At 37.7% G+C, this 20,134-nt stretch overlaps 1 protein-coding gene across 1 annotated transcript; it reads right to left on the reverse strand.

The window, feature by feature from the left end:
• Positions 1-507: 507 nt before the first annotated feature.
• OR2T1 (olfactory receptor family 2 subfamily T member 1) lies at positions 508-6,972 on the reverse strand. The gene is made up of 2 exons (XM_003308851.2): positions 6,775-6,972; positions 508-2,418 (listed from the first exon to the last, which is right to left on the reverse strand). Exon 2 carries the CDS (start codon positions 2,383-2,385, stop codon positions 1,429-1,431), a length of 957 nt encoding a protein of 318 aa, XP_003308899.2. The 5' UTR covers positions 2,386-2,418; positions 6,775-6,972; the 3' UTR covers positions 508-1,428.
• Between the last annotated feature and the right edge of the window lie 13,162 nt (positions 6,973-20,134).

Genomic DNA, 20,134 nt, shown 5'->3' on the forward strand with positions numbered 1-20,134 from the left:
TCAAATGCTCTAGCCCAAGCTAAACTCCCGTGACCATCTGCCACTATCTACAGTCAAATGCGCTAGCCCAAGCTAAACTCCCGTGACCATCTGCCACTATCTACAGTCAAATGCTCTAGCCCAAGCTAAACTCCCGTGACCATCTGCCACTATCTGCAGTCAAATGCGCTAGCCCAAGCTAAACTCCCGTGACCATCTGCCACTATCTACAGTCAAATGCTCTAGCCCAAGCTAAACTCCCGTGACCATCTGCCACTATCTACAGTCAAATGCTCTAGCCCAAGCTAAACTCCCGTGACCATCTGCCACTATCTACAGTCAAATGCGCTAGCCCAAGCTAAACTCCCGTGACCATCTGCCACTATCTATAGTCAAATGCGCTAGCCCAAGCTAAACTCCCGTGACCATCTGCCACTATCTACAGTCAAATGCTCTAGCCCAAGCTAAACTCCCATGACCATCTGCCACTATCTATCTGGAGATAGTGTCAGATCCCACAGGGTGAGGGCTCAGTCCCATAACACTGCCTTCCATTTCCAGTGCCAATTAAAAGCCCCAAGTTGTCCTGTACTTTTGACCAAGTGATTGTAAATTGGGGATCCCACGGCCCTTCCTTGGGTTCAGTTAGTTTACTATAAAGGCTCACAGAATTCAAGGAAACACTTACCTATGTTTACCATTTATTATAAATGATATTACAAAGGATACACAGAAACAGTCAGATGAAAAGACACAGAGGGTGAGGTCTGGAAGAGCATAAGAGCTTCTGCCTCTGTGGAGTTGGGACATGCCACCCTCCAGGCACATGGATGGGTTCTTATCACCCTCCTGTTCAGCTTCATGAGTTTAGCTGTCCAGAAGTTTTCTGTCCTCTCCTTTTGGCCCTTATATGGAGACTTTATTGAATAGTCACGATTGAAGCATGGACAATTGCATAGAAATATGATTGAACAAAGAGTATGACCTAATGTTGATAGAGTGAGTGGGGACACCCACGAAGGCCTGTCTGATCGGATTCTTCTTGGCCTCTCTGTATAGCATTCCCTCCCCCAGGGTATGAGAGAAGACCTCTTTTGAAACAGAGGTCTTATGACATACAGTCAGACAAGGTAGTCAGATAATTTCTTTGTGACCAAAAGCGGGGAAAGATTGGATTATATTTTTAGTTTCTAAGGCTTTCTTTGGGGAGAAAAAGAAGCAGGTGAAAAGAGGGAAGGCAAAGATCACAGAGAGAGATTCAGTTTTCTGAGGCCTAAAAAACCACAACATCATAACATAACTATGGAGTTATGAACCAGAAACCCTAGCCAAAAAACCAATATTGTAATCATATGACTCCCTCCCTTTTTGCTTCATCTTTTGATGAAAGCACAGCCACAGTGACCACAGAGTCTCCCATTTACCATATGCATGGGAAGGAGTCGACTGTCAAAAGACACCTCCTGACACCCTTTGAGGACCCTTGAACCTCCCCAAGGCCCTCTTCAGAGCTCCAGTCACATCCTTGTTTCTAAGGCTGTAGATGAGGGGGTTCAGCATGGGTGTGAGAATGGTGTAAAACACAGAGAGGACTTTGTCCTGGGCTGGCTTGTGGTAAGAATGTGGCAGCATGTAGGTGTACATGGCAGCCCCATAGAACAAGGACACCACAGTCATGTGGGATGAACAAGTGGCAAATGCCTTCTTCCTGCCCTCCACTGAGCTCATGCACTGAACTGTAGTCAGGATTCGGGCATAGGAAGCAAGGACTACAGAGAAAGGAATCAGCAGCATCAAAACACAGCACACATACATCACTGTCTCATAGAGGGCTGTGTCTGCACATGCCAACTTCAGGACTGCTGGTGCCTCACAGAAGAAGTGGTTAATCTCCCGGGAATTGCAGAAGGGAAAGCTCATGGTGATGGGGGTTAGGAGGAAGCCATCCAAAGAGCCCCCAAACCAGGAACCTGCTATAATCATCCAACAGACCCGGCGGCTCATGAGGACAGGGTATCTCAGAGGGTTGCAAATGGCCACATAGCGGTCATAGGCCATGAGGCCCAGCAGGAAGAATTCAGCTCCCACAAGGGTAAGGTAGAGGAAGTGTTGAGCTGTGCACCCCACAAAGGAAATGGTCCTTTGATCCAGCAGGTAATTAACCAGCATCTTAGGCACAATAGTGGAAATATACATCATGTCAATTAAGGAAAGGTGGCTGAGGAGGAAGTACATGGGTGTATGAAGGCGCAAATCTGTTTGGATCAGGAAGATCATAACCCCATTGGCCATCAGTGCGGTGAAGAAGATGATAGAGATGATGGCAAAAATAAGACCTGAGGTTTCCTTTCTGTTGAACAGCCCCATGAAAGTGAAGTCTGTAGAGGATGTGTTGTACTCTTCCATTGATCCTACAGTTGTCCCGATATAAGGTAATATCTTCCAAATAAGATGATAGCATTCCCAGGGCAGTAAAATAACAACATGTGAATTAATTGTTAGGGAGCAAACTTTTAAAAGTGGGAAGAAAACATTTAAAAAATAGTATTCTTGCCACATTGAGACTGATATCTAGCATTTAATCTATTCCAGAAGGTTTTTAAATAAAATTGGTCATTATTAATCAATAATTGCTTAAATACATTGGAGAAGATGAGGTCAGCAGATGATACTGTATTACGATGATGTGCATAACAATGCCTAAGGTTGCATACCATGCTACACAGCAGTTACACATACCATGGTCCAGTGTATGCGTGTGTGTATTACCTTAGATGCATTTAAATTTGTATTATTATTTAATGCGTCTTTGTATGGTCGGCATCACCACTACTTTCAAAACATCTTTGGTGCTGGCTGTGAGTAGCTCATGTCTTCCATTTAGCTACAAGTATGGGTTATCTAGCATTTGGATCACCAGTCACTGTCTACATCATGAGAGTATACTTGGTGTTAGTTTATCCATGTCCCAGACAAACTATAAGGGATGAAATAAAAAGGGCAACAGAAACTCAATGGAAACTACTCTTGCAAATTTAGACATAAAAATTATTCTCAAGAGACATTCAGTGTTGTAGAATTTTATTTATTTCCAATTTTAAGATGATGAAGAATTAGCATTAGGATTATGATTAGCATTACCATTAGAAATCAGTATTAGCAATTAATATTCAGAGGAAATACCACAGGGACGTAAACATTGAGCTATAATTCACTGATTATTTTTGGAAATTAGAATTTTTCATAGTTCTTCATAATTAATAAAAACTGAGTGTGTTTTATACAATTTCAGGTTACAATAAAGAAACAAATATCCACAACAAACTTCATGGAAGGAAAGGATGATTTTTCACATTGTTTAAGGCTAAAAGTGTCCCAAGAAAGACATTTTACCAACATATTTGGGAGTAAAATTTATCAAACTAGTCTAGTGCTCCTCTAAATATTCTAAAAATATTAGCATTTGAGTCAATTGCCCAGAAAAAGAAGTTGCTATTGAGAATAATGATGATGACATCGTGGAGTTTATTTTGCAAAGTGTCATGCTAAGAAGTACTTTGTAACTATTGACTCCCTGATCTTCACAATAAAACTAAGAAGTGAGGAGCTATAAAAGCCTCTCTCACCAATGACAGCATTGAGGGTAACGTGTTGGTGGTCACGGGGTCTGTTAGTGCCAGGAGTGTTTGGACTAGATAGTCTCAATTCATTATATATTCATACACATGGCATTGTGTATATAGGAAGCTTTATATGGGAATAGCAGCTAGACATTTACTGTAATTAGCAAATAAAATGTACCAAGCATGTGAACCTGCTAAATTGTTAACAATGTAATAACTAATGTGACTACTGAAAATTAGTCATACTTGAGAGTAGATCACATAAATTATTATAATCAGGATTGCTGTTTTATGGATATAAACTATGTGTACAGATATACACACATATATAAAAATGTACACATAGATACATCATATGTATATTTTATATATATATATAATGTATATTTTGCCAATTCAGAATATTTGGTGTCAGGTTTTATACATTTTTATGATACTATGTACAATGTCATCATTACTTACAACCTCCCTCATTTTACTTTTTTTAGGTTTCATTAATGGAACCTATAAAAATATATTTCTAAAGGGAAACTCCTCTCCAGTTTATGTCGCAGCCTAAATATTAGCAGTATTTCAACTACTTCCACACTTCCTACATTATGGGTTTGACTTTTATCATGCGATAAGACACCAGAAACAGAGGGAAAATCGTGTGCTGCTTCACAAAGTCAAACAGTGGTCTCTGCTGTCTGTTCACGCTTACTCCCATTTTATACACACACACACACACACATATGTAATAGCGCCCTCTGCTCTCTGTTCACGCTTACTCCCATTTTATACACACACACGTATATGTAATAGCGGGCTCTGCTGTCTGTTCACGCTTACTCCCATTTTATACGCACACACGTATATGTAATAGGGCCCTCTGCTGTCTGTTCACGCTTACTCCCATTTTATACACACACGTATATGTAATAGCGCCCTCTGCTCTCTGTTCACGCTTACTCCCATTTTATACACACACACGTATATGTAATAGCGGCCTCTGCTCTCTGTTCACGCTTACTCCCATTTTATACACACACATATATGTAATAGCGGCCTCTGCTGTCTGTTCACGCTTACTCCCATTTTATACACACACACGTATGTAATAGCGGCCTCTGCTGTCTGTTCACGCTTACTCCCATTTTATACGCACACATGTATATGTAATAGCGCCCTCTGCTCTCTGTTCACGCTTACTCCCATTTTATACACACACACACGTATATGTAATAGCGGCCTCTGCTCTGTTCACACTTACTCCCATTTTATACACACACAGACACACACACACACACACAAACATATATATGTAATAGCGCCCTCTGCTGTCTGTTCACGCTTACTCCCATTTTATACACACACACATATGTAATAGCGGCCTCTGCTATCTGTTCACGCTTACTCCCATTTTATACACACACACGTACATGTAATAGCGGCCTCTGCTGTCTGTTCACCCTTACTCCCATTTTATACACACACACGTATATGTAATAGCGCCCTCTGCTGTCTGTTCACGCTTACTCCCATTTTATACACACACACGTATATGTAATAGCGCCCTCTGCTGTCTGTTCACGCTTACTCCCATTTTATACACACACACGCATATGTAATAGCGGCCTCTGCTGTCTGTTCATCCTTACTCCCATTTTATACGCACACATGTATATGTAATAGCGCCCTCTGCTCTCTGTTCACGCTTACTCCCATTTTATACACACACACGTATATGTAATAGCAGCCTCTGCTGTCTGTTCATGGTTACTCCCATTTTATACACACACACGTATATGTAATAGCGCCCTCTGCTGTCTGTTCACGCTTACTCCCATTTTATACACACACACGCATATGTAATAGCGGCCTCTGCTGTCTGTTCACGCTTACTCCCATTTTATACACACACACGTATATGTAATAGCGCCCTCTGCTGTCTGTTCACGCTTACTCCCATTTTATACACACACACGTATATGTAATAGCGCCCTCTGCTGTCTGTTCACGCTTACTCCCATTTTATACACACACATGCATATGTAATAGCGGCCTCTGCTGTCTGTTCATCCTTACTCCCATTTTATACGCACACATGTATATGTAATAGCGCCCTCTGCTCTCTGTTCACGCTTACTCCCATTTTATACACACACACGTATATGTAATAGCAGCCTCTGCTGTCTGTTCATGGTTACTCCCATTTTATACACACACACACACACACGTATATGTAATAGCACAGGGACATACATATTGAGGTATAACTCACCGATGATTTTTGGAAATTGGAATTTTTCCGTAGCTCTGGCAATTAAGAAAAACTGAGGGACTGTTTTATACAATTTCAGGTTACAATAAAATCCACAACAAACTTCAAGAATATAAAGGATGATCTTTTATCCATTATATATATATATATATATAAGTATATACATTCATAATTTCCTCCCATAGATTTATATATGTATATATGTAACTCTTCTGTGGTTCTAGCTTTTTCTATGGCCAGCTAGCCCTGCAAACCTAGCAATGCAAAGGGAAATTCTAAAGTCTACTCCATTTTGCAGCCAACTGGCCTTACTTTTCCTATCTGCATACAAAAGATCTAATTTATCAGAGAACAAGCCCTCCTCAAAGTAAATTATGATTTTAAGTAAAATGTTTTGTAAAATTAATTATCTGCTCTCTCACTAGAGTGAGCACAATAAGTAACTATACTTGTTGAATATCTCCTGGGCATAGATTGTACAGCTTTGCTATGGTTTAGTACACATAAAAATAATCAGAAAATGTTTGGAATGATTCTGTGACTTTATATAGGCATTTGTTTCTGAAATGATGAAGGCAACATACAGTAAAACAAAATTTAGAATTAAATGAATTGAGTTCTTCCTCTGGTCACGACATTAATTAATTCTGTGACCTTGGATCCTCTTCCTAAACACCCTGAGCCTCAGTATCTGCTTATATTAATTGATATAATAAACATTCAGGGTTACTTTAAGAATCAAATAAGAAATTTATAGTTACAGGTGCAAATATTTTATACAATACCAAGTAAAATGTAAGATATCTGCAAATTATTTCAAAACTATTGGTAAATGGGTGCGAATTCTCAATCTCTCATTTAAGCAATCTACATATTCAACTAAAATCTATGAATTTAAATTGCAAATACCTCCTGATCTTCAGAAAAGGTCTGTAAACCCAGGTGCTCCCAGTGAAGTTACATCAGCAGTTAAAGTCTATCTTTTCCCCCAAGTATCCTTTGACTTGAAAGGATTGTTACTTAGTAGAAATTCTCAGAAAAAACTGTGCATTTCAATTAAGCTCGCAGAACATCTAAATGCCTTTGAAGAGCAGAAGTATGCTTGGCCTGCAAATTTTGAGAAAATTATTTTTAAAAAGTTAGTGGATAAAATAGACATAATTTTATTGGATAAGATTGTCTTTTAGGCCTACCTAAACTATTTTTTATTGCATAATACCGTACACCAAGAGATAAATCAATGCATTTATGTTATCCTGACATTTGTAAATATTCTCTACTATTTTATAAGGGGTACATGTTGGTTGAGTAGGGATGGCCGCAAATATTTTCCTCCCACATCACTACAATTTGAAGGTAGGACACAATGCTTGCCCAGGACTGTGATAATCACCAAGCCCATCCTTTAAATCAAGTGACAAGATAATTCCTAACTTGTAAGTTGCAGCCTTTGCTTGCTTCCCTATGACCACTGGTGAAGTTTCCGCCAAAGAAAAGAGCAAGCTGCATGCTCCTTCAATGCAGCAGCCTTGTTAGGAAACTCTGCATTAGCTTAGATTAAAGCTGCTTCATGCAGGATTCTTCCTTGCCTTCTGAATCTGCTTGGAACCAGTTTTCTCTCTTTGCAACATTCAACATTTCATAATGTGAATATGACTACAAGGTTTTCTGTCCTCCTTCTCTATACCAGTCATACTTCTCCAGTTATTTTATGCATTCATGTATGAATTTTTTTCCAAAGTGCTCAACTTCCAGGTATTTACCGGGGATAGCTTTTGCAATGTCTATTTTAGAATATAATACCTCAATTTCAACAGATTACTGTAGGTGTGGTTTTTCCTGTACAGAATACACTGGCAATATTACTTTTCTGTTGTTATCCCAGACACATTGAGTCATTATATACACATTCAAACTTACAGTTACCTTTTCACATGAGAAGTTCTCAAGACAGGTCAATACAGTGTTGTGCAATTTTGAGACTAAATACAAAAGTATATGTTCCTAGTTTTTCTCTGTGTTCCTAAATTCTGTTTAGTATTTCAAAAAGTTGGAATCATTAAGAATGAACTCATATTGAAATAATAATCATACAATTATTAGATAATAAAGCACTAATGTACTCTGACAATTTTAGAGTAACTTAGAACCACATTCTTCAACCCACACACACCTACAAGACCCACAAAGAGACTACACACTAGAATAAACCCCTCTACTAGAGAGACCTGTTATTTCTGATGAGAGTTTATTTTATGCTTGGTGTGATGGACACTAAAAAAATGCCTGTGAATCACTGGCAAAGTGGATCTGAGAAATCCAGGTGTCTGCACATTCTTTGAAATCATTGTGGAAAAAAGGATTTTTAAAATGCTTGCACGTTTGACAGTCAGGCAACGAGTCTATGCTGGAAATTAGAATGCCTGTAGGAGTCTGCCTTACGTCAGCTCTGTGTCTTTAATGCAAGCATCTTCAACTCTCCAGTCATCAGTGTTCTTATCTGTAAAATGAGGGGAAGGAGACAAAGACAATGCACTGTTCAGAGATTCAGGAAGCCTGGTTCCTAGTCTGTACTTTAGAAACTAGGAGTAAGTACAGGTTTTTCCTTTAGATCTTTTGTGCCTTTCGAACAGTATTGTCCTTATCCTATCTAATTCATAAGACTAAGGTTTCCTTAAATTATTTTTTTAAAAAAAGCAGCAAACATTTAAGAAAAGATTCTTTGCACTGTTACACTCAATGGCATCCTTATACCTGAGATTTACAATACTCACTCCATGTAATTCCCACAGATAATCAAACAGGCAATCTTTTTCTCAATGCACTTGCATTTGGCATGGAGGGAATGGGACAGTCATTCCTCATTATACTTGTGCCTGAGATTTCCAGCCCAGGAGTTGCAGACAACTCTGCCTCAACTTTCTTAGATCCAGTTTACGTAAATCTTGTTTATGTCATATAAAGAACGTAAATTCAGTCAGACCACAATGAAATGTTCTGGAAACCCAGTCATTTGCATATGCACCAAATATTTAAAGTGCTACTATGAGGAGGAGTCAGTCTAGGTGCTCATCAGCATTTGACTTCTTACCTGTGAAATTCCTGCATAATTCCAAAAGACCTGGATTTTCATTAAGGGAATAGGAAGAGTGGAACAAACAAAGTGAGTCTAAGTACAGCAGAAGCTCCTAGATGATCCATTTTAATTGCCTAATTTTACTCAGGGATGTTGCATCATTTAGACAAAACCGTAACTATTAAATCCAATTATTTAATTTTCAAAGAGCTTCATAATGTATTCATGTGTTCTATATGTTCTCACATTTCTCATATCTCCTCTCATTCATGCAATCTGAATGCTACCCACTCAAAACAGCATGTGACACACATCACTAAGTAGACATCAAGGAATAGAATATACATAATTTTCATAAAAATTATCCAAATATCTAATTTTATTCCAAACTGTATTCCAACAAAAGATGATTATCTGTCACTTACAGAGAGCTGAATCTGTTAGGATAGCCATTCAGAGTAGTAGATAGAGAAGGTTATGTATAATTTAGTAAATCAAAAACTTACTGATAAACTACATCAACTTTATGTAACTAAACAAGCGATGAAGAACTAAGACTTTTTAGAAGGTTGAAGGTGATATTTTGCTAGAAGGAAAAATGATTAGATTTAGTAGACTTAAATTTTCATCTAACTTATACCAAGAAGAAAACACACAAAGCAATTCATAGTCATTGGTACCCACAACAGGAAATCCTTCAACATCTAGGCCATCTGGATGCCAAAGTGCTGTCAGCATGTTACCGTGAAGATCCAGTATGCATAGATTTCTAATTTGGATTTATGAACTTGGCATGACTGAAGGTATCCTTAGCAACTGATGATGGAGTTAGGACAAAGAGAGACATGCAACAAGTTTATTAGGAGCTATTTTTGTAATATAACTCTGCAGAAGGAAGTATTATTAAGCCAAACAAATAAATGCCACCTTAGAAATCCTTGAAACAATTTGCATTGCCAGGACAAATTGCATAAATTCTCCAGCCTTCTAGAAACATGTAATAATGTCTATTTCTTATCTTTACAGGGAAATATTTAGCAACTAAACAGGTCTGAAAAACTAAAAATGCAGGGAGAAAGCAGCAGACCAGTAAAGAGTGCCGAATTATTCTGAGTGTTCTGCTTTTGAGATCCCTGGAGCGACAAGGGAGCGCCCAGATTGAAAAGAGGCATGAGTTTAAATAGTTTTCTTTGAGGGACATGGAATGAAGTGCTCTGGGAAGGAGCAAGTTTCTCCCTTTTGGATCTCAGGAGACTTTAATGAGACGGACTTATTACAGCTAATGAGAAGTGTATCGATGGAGTGGAAAACAGTGAACATTTAAGTGACATGGGCTTTGAGAACGTGTTTCGACTCCTGTGCTTCGAAGTGTAAAACTGATTTCCTGAGTGTTTCATCAGAAAGTTCTGCCAGCAGCTCTTCCTCACAGAGAAATGTGGGAATAAATGTGGAAAGCCATTAAAAAGATAAAAAGTAGCTTTATTTCTATTATATTTTAGTAACATAACATCTGTTATGTTTATTGGTAGTTTAATAATTATTATTTTATTTGAGCATAAAGGTAATGCATACCCATCGGGAAAAACATAATACCAGAGAGGGTTATCGAAAACACATCATAGAGATGATTATCCTTACAAAATTGCACTTATACTGTATGTGTTTGTTTGTGTGTGTGTATGTTCGTGGGTATGTGTGTGTATGTACCAGTAAACTACAAGAGCTTTATGTAACTAAGCAAGAGGTAGAGAACCAACAGAGAGACACATGCAGAAACTTAAACACTATAAATAGATATGGCATTTACACAACAACATATATGTGTGTGTGATGAGTGTCTGTGGGTTTACATGTAATTCCACAATTTGCATTGTTCACAAAATACAACATAAAAAGTGCCCCGATGTGAAATATTCTCCCAAATGTAGCATGCACTATCCACAAAGTACTATACTTTATGGATATGCTCAATATTATTTAATTAATGCTCCATTTTTATAACATACATACAGTTTTAATTTGGGGGACTAAAAAATAATATGCTGATTAAATCCTTATGTCTAATTTGAGTATAGATTTTGGAAGTTTTCTTCATTAACTTTTCCTCAGTCAATATTATTTAATTCATTTGTGTGAATATTTTTAAAGTTTTGATTTTGTTAAGTTGCACCTCAAAAATATTATCAATTTATTTTTTATATTATCAATTCATATCTATATATCAATCATTTCATCTATCTATAAATAAATAAACACAAACACACACAGATCTGGAAATTCTGATGTAAAAGGACTAGATTTAATGTTTTCTGTTGTTTTTCCTAGAAAGGTTGATTACTTTTTTTAACTTCAACTTTTTTTTTTTTTTTTATTATACTTTTAAGTTTTAGGGTACATGTGCACATTGTGCAGGTTAGTTACATATGTATACATGTGCCATGCTGGTGTGCTGCACCCATTAACTCATCATCTAGCATTAGGTATATCTCCCAATGCTATCCCTCCCCCCTCCCCCCTCCCCACAACAGTCCCCAGAGTGTGATGTTCCCCTTCCTGTGTCCATGTGATCTCATTGTTCAATTCCCACCTATGAGTGAGAATATGCGGTGTTTGGTTTTTTGTTCTTGCGATAGTTTACTGAGAATGATTGTGGAAGTCAGTGTGGCGATTCCTCAGGGATCTAGAACTAGAAATACTTTTTTTTTTTTTTTTTGAGACAAGAGTCTCACTCTGTCTTGCCCAGGCTGGAGTGCAGTGGCATGATCTTGGCTCACTGCAGCCTCCACCTCCAGGGTTCAAGTGATTTTCCTGTCTCAGCCTCCCGAGTAGCTGGGACTACAGGCACACACCACCACGCCTGGCTAATTTTGTATTTTTAGTAGTGATGGGGTTTCACCATGTTGGACAGGCTGGCCTCGAGCTCCTGACCTCAGGTGATCCATATGCCTTGGCCTCCCAAAGTGTGGGAATTACAGGCATGCACCACTGCACCCGGCCAACTTTTATATTTTTACTATTCATTTATTTAACTTCTTTTTAAAAAATCATTTTATTTATTTATTTATTCATTCCACTTTATTTGAGATTCATGGTGTACATGTGCCTGAGTATATTGTGTGATGCTGAGGTTTGGATTATAAATGATCCCATCACTCAAGTAGTGAGCATGGTACCCAACAGTTTTTCAGCACCTACCCCCTCCCTTCCTCCCACCTCTAGGATGTAATCGTTGCCATCTTTGTGGCCAGGTGTTCAATGTTTAGCTCCCATCTATGAGTAAGAACATCCAGTATTTGGCTTTCTGTTCCTGTGGTAATTCACGTGGGATGATGGCTTCTGGCTCTACCCATATTGCTGCAAAGGACAGGATTTCATACTTTTTTAATGGCTTCATAGTATTTCGTGGTGTATATGTGCCACATTTTCTTTTTTTTTTGCCACATTTCCTTTATCCAATCTACCATTGATGGGCAACTAGGTTGATTCCATGTCTTGCTATTGTGAATAGCATGGTGTTGAACATATAAGTACATGGGTCTTTTTGGTATAATGATCTATTTTTCTTTGGGTATATACCCAGTAATGGGATTACTGGGTCAAATGGAGCTCTGTTTTAAGTTCTTTGAAAAACCTACAAACTGTTTTCTACATTGGCTGAACTGATTTACATTCCCACCAACAGTGTATAAACATTACCTTTTCTCCACAACCTCAGGAGCATCTGTTGTTTTTGGCTTTTTAATAATGGCCATTTTGACTGGTATGAGATGGTATCTCATTGTGATTTGATTTGCATTTCTATGATGATTAGTGATGTTGAACATTATTTCATGTTTGTGGCCAATTATATGTGTTATTTTGAGAAGTGTTTTTTCATGGTATTGGCCACTTTTTAATGGCGGTGTTTGTTTTTGCTTGTTGAATTATTTAAGTTCCTTATAGACTGCAGATCTTAGACCATTTTGGCATACATAGTTTGTGAATATTTTATCCTTTTCTTTTTTGGATTAAACGAATTTTTAAAATTATACTCTAAGTTCTGGGGTACATGTGCAGAATGTGCAGGTTTGTTACATAAGTATACATATGCCATGGTGGTTTGCTGCACCCATCAACCCGTCACCTACATTAAGTATTTCTCCTAATGCTCTCCCTCCCCTTGCCCCCCACACTTCAACAGGCCCCAGTGTGTGATGTTCCACTCCCTGTGCCCATATGTTCTCATTGTTCAACTTCCACTTATGAGTGTTAACATGTGGCATTTGGTTTTCTGTTCCTGTGTTAGTGTGCTGAGAATGATGGTTTCCAACTTCATCCATGTCCCTGAAAAGGACATTGACTCATTTTTTAAATGGCTGCATAGTATTCCATGGCGTATATCTGCCACATTTTCTTTAACTAGTCTGACATTGACAGGCATTTGTGTTGGTGTCAAGTCTTTGCTATTGCGAATGGTACTGCAATAAACATATGTGTGCATGTGTCCTTATAGTAGAATGATTTATAATCCTTTGGGTATATACCCAGTAATGAGATTGCTGGGTCAAATGGTATTTCTAGTCCTAGATCCTTGAGGAATTGCCACACTGTCTTCCACAATGGTTGAACTAATTTACATTCCCACCAACAGTGTAAAAGTGTTCCTATTTCTCCATATCCTCACCAGCATCTGTTGTGTCCTGACTTTTTGATGATTACCATTCTAACTGGTGTGAGATGTTATCTCAGTGGTTTTGATTTGCATTTCTCTAATGACCAGTGATGAGCATTTTATTATATGTTTGTTGGCCATATAAATGTCTTCTTTTGAAAAGTGTCCATTCATATCCTTTGCCCACTTTCTGATGGGGTTGTTTTTCTCTTGTAAATTTGTTTAAGTTCCTTATAGATTCTGGATATTAGCCCTTTGTCAGATGGATAGATTGCAAAAATTTTCTCCCATTCTATTGGTTGCCTGTTCACTCTCAGGATAGTTTCTTTTGCTGTGCAGAAGCTCTTTAATTTAATTAGATCCCATTTGTCAATTTTTGCTTTTGTTGCAATTGGTTTTGGTGTTTTAGTCATGAAGTGTTTGCTCATGCCTATGTCCTAAATGGTATTGCCTAGGTTTTCTTCTAAGGTTTTTATGGTTTTAGTTCTTACATTTAAATCTGTAATTCATCTTGAGTTAATTTTTGTATAAGGTGTAAGGAAGGGATCCAGTTTCAATTTTCTGCATATGGCTAGCTAGTTTTCCTAACACCATTTATTAAATACGGAATCCTTTCTCTATTGCTTGTTTTTGTCAGATTTGTCAAAGATTAGATGATTGAGCAACCCCAAGACACGTAATTGTCAGAGTCTCCAAGGTTGAAATGAAGGAAAAAATGTTAAGGGCAGCCAGAGAGAAAGATCGGGTTACCCACAAAAGGAAGCCCATCGGACTAGGAGTGGATCTCTCTGCAGAAACCCTAGAAACCGGAAGAGACTGTGGGTCAATATTCAACATTCTTAAATAAAAAAATTTTCAACCCAGAATTTCATATCCAGCCAAACTAAGCTTCATATGTGAAGGAGAAATAAAATCCTTTACAGACAAGCAAATACTGAGAGATTTTGTCACCACCAGGCCCGCCTTACAAGAGCTCCTGAAGGAAGCACTAAATATGAAAAAGAAAAACCTGTACCAGCCACTGCCTAAACAAACGAAAATCTAAAGGCCATTGACACTATGAAGAAACTGCATTAACTAATGGGCAAAATAACCAGCTACCATGATATTGACAGGATCAAATTCACGCATAACAATATTAACCTTAAATGTAAATGGGCTAAATGCCCCAAATAAAAGGCCCAGACTGGCAAATTGGATGGAGTCAAGACCCATTGGTGTGCTGTATTCAGGAGACCCATCTCATGTGCAAAGACATACATAGGCTCAAAATAAATGGATGGAGGAAGATTTACCAAGCAAATGGAAAGCAAAAAAAAAAAAAAAAAAAAATGCAGGGTTTACAATCCTAGTCTCTGATTAAACAGACTTCAAACCAACAAAGATCAAAAAAGACAAAGAAGGACATTACATAATGGTAAAGGGATCAATGCAATAAGCAGAGCTAACTATCCTAAATATAAATGCACCCAATACAGGAGCACTCTGATTCATAAAGCAAGTTCTTAGAGACCTACAAAGAGACTTAAACTCCCACACAATAATAGTGGGAGACTTTAACACCCCACTGTCAATATTAGACAGATCAATGAGATAGAAAATTAACAAGGATATTCAGGACTTGCACTTAGCTCTGGACCAAGCGGACCTAATAGACATTTACAGAACTCTCCACCCCAAATCAACAGAATATACATGCTTCTCAGCACCACATAACACTTATTCTAAAATCAACCACATAATTGGAAGTAAAACACTCCTCAGCAAATGCAAAAGAATGAAAATCGTAACAAACAGTCTCTCAGACCACAGTGCAATCAAATTAGAACTCAGGATTACAAAACTCACTCAAAACCACACAACCACATGGAAACTGAACAACCTGCTTCTGAATGACCACTGGGTAATTAATGAAATAAAGGCAGAAATAAGTAAGTTATTTGAAACCAATGAGAACAAAGACACAATGTACCAGAATCTCTGGAACACAGCTAAAGCAGTGTTTAGAGGTAAATTTATAGCACTAAATGCCCACAGGAGAAAGTGGGAAAGACATAAAATTGACACCCTAACATCACAATTAAAAGAACTAGAGAAGCAGGAGCAAACAAATTCAACAGCTAGCAGAAGACAAGAAATAACTAAGATCAGAGCAGAATTGAAGGAGATAGAGACACAAAAAAACCCTTCAAAAATTCAATGAATCCAGGAGCTGGTTTTTTGAAAAGATTAACAAAACAGAATGCTAGGCAGACTAATAAAGAAGAAAAGAGAGAAGAATCAAATAGACACAGTAAAATATGATAAAGGGGATATCACCACTGATCTCACAGAAGTACAAACTACCATCAGAGAATACTATAAACATCTCTATGCAAATAAACTAGAAAATCTATTTTATCCCTTTCTATAGGTTGTTTGCTTACCCAGTTGATAGTTTCTTTTGCTGTGCAAAAGCTCTTTAGTTTAATTAGGTCCCTCTTGTCAATTTTTGTTTTGGTTGCAATTGCTTTTGAGGATTTAGTCATACATTATTTCCCATAGCCAATGTTCAGAATGGGGTTTTGTAGGCTTCCTTCTGGGCTTCTTAGTTTGAGTTATTACATTTAAATCTTTATTTCATCGTGATTTAATTTTTGTATATAGTGAAAGGCAGGGGTCCACTTTCATTCTTCTGCCTATGGCTATCCAGTATTACAGCACCATTTATTAGGTAGGGAGTCCTTTCCCCATTGCTTGCTTTTGTCAACTTTGTCAAAGATAAACAGGGTGGAGGTCTGTGGCTTTATTTCTTTGTTCTCTATTTGGTTCAATTTGGTCTATGTGTCTGTTTTTATACCAGTACCATCTGCTTTGGTTACTGGAACATTATAGTATAGTTTGAAACCAGGTATTGTGATATCTTTAGCATTATTCTTTTTGCTTAGGGTTACTTTGGCTTTTTGGTCTCTTTTTTTGTTTCATCTTAATTTTATAATAGTTGTCTCTAATTCTGTGAAAAATAAAGTCTGTAGTTTTTTATGAATAACATTAAATCTGTAGATTTCTTTGGGCCACTTTAATGAGATTAATTCTTCTAACCAGTGAGCATGGAATGTTTATGTGTTTGTTTGAGTCTTATTTACTTTCTTTCAGCAGTGTTTTGTGGTTCTCCTAGCAGAGATCTTTCACCTCTGTGGCTAACTGCATTCCTAGATGTTTTATTTTCGTGGCTGTTGTAAATCGAATTGAGTTCTTGATTTGGATCTCGACTTGAATGTTTTTGGTGTTTAGAAATGTCACTGAATTTTGTACATTAATTTTGTATCCTGAGTCTGTTCTTGAAGTTGTTTCTCAGTTCCAGGAATCTTTTGGCAAAGTCTTTTGGTTTTTGGGGGGTATTGAATCATATTATCAGCAAACAGACATAGTTTGCCTTCTTCTTTTCCTTATTTAGATGCTTTTTTTTCTTCTTGCTGTGCAACTGCTATGCTATAAACCATTAGATGGCACTTGTGGGTAAGAGCTGACTGCAGCCAATGTGGCACCCCATGCCCTAGAACTCATCCCGAGGCTCCCACCTGTGTCCATCCTGGCTAATTAGTTTACATCACTCTTCCCACAGAGCCTACATGTGACCTCAGAAAAATCCTCAGCACAGCAATCCAAAAACCTAGCAGTGATCTTTGCAACTAGCATGTACCAAAAACTCATCAGTTTGACAAAACTACCTTGAATTCTTCTCCTGTATTAATAATTCTTCACATTTCATTTGAGCATCATTGTGAATGCCTGATGCTTGTCAGGCTGAATATCTCTGGATAGGTCCTAGAAGGCGCCAGACTCCTGTTGCTCTATGGTCCCCAATCATTCCACCTACACTCCTTCCCATGCACAGTCCTGCATTTTTTAATGTAAAACCATTGACTTCTTGAGAACATCAATTCATATCAAAAATCACTCTATGTGCTACACAATGCCTACATATTTCTAAAGTCTAGTAATAAAATGACATATATTTATGACATTATGAATTTCAGAATAGTGACAAAAACCTTTAGAAATGTTACTCACGTTCTTCCTCAAGTTTCCAAAAGGGTGGTGCATGACTTGATAGTTGGCGTGTTAATTTTGTTCTGAGGGAATCGACAACCATATCTAGGAGAGTATTCCCTATTCACTTCAGTAGAAACTCAGGCTAAGGCAACAGAGTCATCCAAATGGTAGACTGAGTTACTGGGAGAGCTAAAAGAAAAATTAATCTCTCTTCTAGCCATTACTAATTCTTCTTTGAGCACAAATTATGCATTTTGCTAGCTGGTTCCAACCAGGGGAAGCGCAAGTTTCTAAGAGGTTTCCCGCAGAGTCAGGCTGAGTTTTGAACTGATTTTCCTGCAGGGATGGCCAAATGGCCCACAAGTGGCTTCACATTCCATCAAAGGCTGAATATCTGAACTCGAGATGAAATTCCCAATGATGGGTCATGAATAATCAAATTCTTTAAAAAAAATTCACTCACTCCAAAAAGGCCTTCTCCTGAAGCAGCATCCCTCTTTTAATAGGTTTTGGTTTTCTGGTGTGAGGTAATATAGACATTTTCCCCCCTCTTCCATATACAGATGATGCATTTCCAGTATTTTCTTATATATGCAGAACAGGGAAGGAATGCTAACTTGGAATGAGGGGCTCCTACCATATGCCCCAACCATAAAACTAATTAATATTTGGCCCATGTTCTTCTAACTTTCCAGGAAATATTAGCCTCACTGCTCCCGCGTCTTCAAAACAACATATAACCAAACTCCCAAAACAAGACCAATTAGATTAACAAACTTTTATTATTTCATCCCCATCCCCTATCCTAACTTCTACAAACACCACAATTCTTTGATGAGAACTCCTAATGATTTACTGACTGAAATCCAATCAAGAAATATAGTATCAGAGAGTTATATAATTGTTAGAAAACTGTTTTAAAATGAAATTTTATATTTTAGAACAATGAGGTTTACCAAAAAATTGAATGGATAGTTCAGAAAGTTTTTATATATCCCCTCTCTTTTCCCTATTGTTAACATCTGGCATTAGTGTAGTACATTTGTTACAATAGATGAATCAATTTTGATACATTATTATTAATAGTTCATATTTTACATAAGGATGAGTCTTTCTGTTCCAGAGTTGTATGTTTTTTTCCACAAATACATAGTACCATGTAGCATAATCTTATGTAACATTAATTACTGTGTCATATAGAATAGTTTCACTGCTCTAAAAGTCCTCTGTGCTCTGTCCGTCCATCCATACTTCCCCCAGACCCCTTGCAACACTTATCTTTTTCCTGTATCCACAGTTTTGTTTTTTCCAGGATGTCATGCAGCTGGAATCACACAGTATGCAGCCTTTTCAGATTGGCTTCTTTCACTTCACAATATGCATTTAAATTTCCTCCATGTCTTCCAATGGCTTGATAAATCATTTATTTTTAACACTAAATAATAGTCCACTGTATGCATGTGCCACACTTTATCCATTTAATTTCTGAAGGACATTCTGATTAAGTCTATGTTTTGGAATGTATGAAAAATCTACTATGAACATAAGTTTCCAAATCAGCAGAGTTAATACCAAGAAACACAATTGCCAGATCATATGATAAGATTATGTTCAATATTGTAAGAAACTGTCAAACTGTATTCCAAAGTGGCTGTACAAGAGAGTGTGCTTTTGTCTGTAACGGATCGATAGAAATGAAAGAAATTGTAAAAACTGAATATAAAAGTCAATCATCTTTTCAAAGAATAGCTGAAATAATGACTAGCATTTATAAGGTTTTATTGCATTCATCATTTTACTTGATTTTAAAATCTTACAAGAAAAAAAGTATGTATTAAGTCAAATTTTATAAAAAAGAAAGTTGGTCCTCAGAAGCATTGTATGATTGACAGAAATTCACATGGTATTTACGTGGAGCTGAAACTGATGATCAGTTCTTATGGGCCAGCCCTCTCCTTCTCTTCTGATTTGTTGTGTTTTTTGTACCTCAACATCTTCTTGGTTGGAAATGCTCCCTCATATTATCTGGCACATACTGTTGTCCAAGACAGTCTGACAAGATTGAGGAGATGTTGAGCCTCCAGCTGAAGAGCCTTGGAAAAGCTCTTCCTGGATTTCAACTGAAAACCCTGCTCTGTTAGGCAAGACCAGGTCTATTTTCTTGATTAAATGCTCAGCCCAATGCCAAGCTGAGCTGTTCTATTTGGCTAAATGTTTTGTCAAATACCCAGCAGCTTTTTTCAGTACAAAAGGAGGTGTGGCTATCTTTCATTCACCCACCATCTTCAGTCGCTGCAGAACATCACTGAACCCAGCTTGGATTTTGTTAAACCAATGACAGTACAAAGCCTGGCACAGCAGCTTGTAGAGGTGGCCTGAGGGGTTTGGGATGTGGTCCTGGTTTTTACTACTGTGTCTACAATTTAGGCCAAACATTTTTTCTCCAGTTCTTAGCCACTTAAAAAGAAATCATACTAAGTGTATAGAACACCCTTGACGTAGCCAAC

The sequence above is a fragment of the Pan troglodytes genome, chromosome 1 (assembly GCF_028858775.2).
Source record: "Pan troglodytes isolate AG18354 chromosome 1, NHGRI_mPanTro3-v2.0_pri, whole genome shotgun sequence".
Taxonomy (NCBI): Eukaryota; Metazoa; Chordata; class Mammalia; order Primates; family Hominidae; genus Pan; species Pan troglodytes.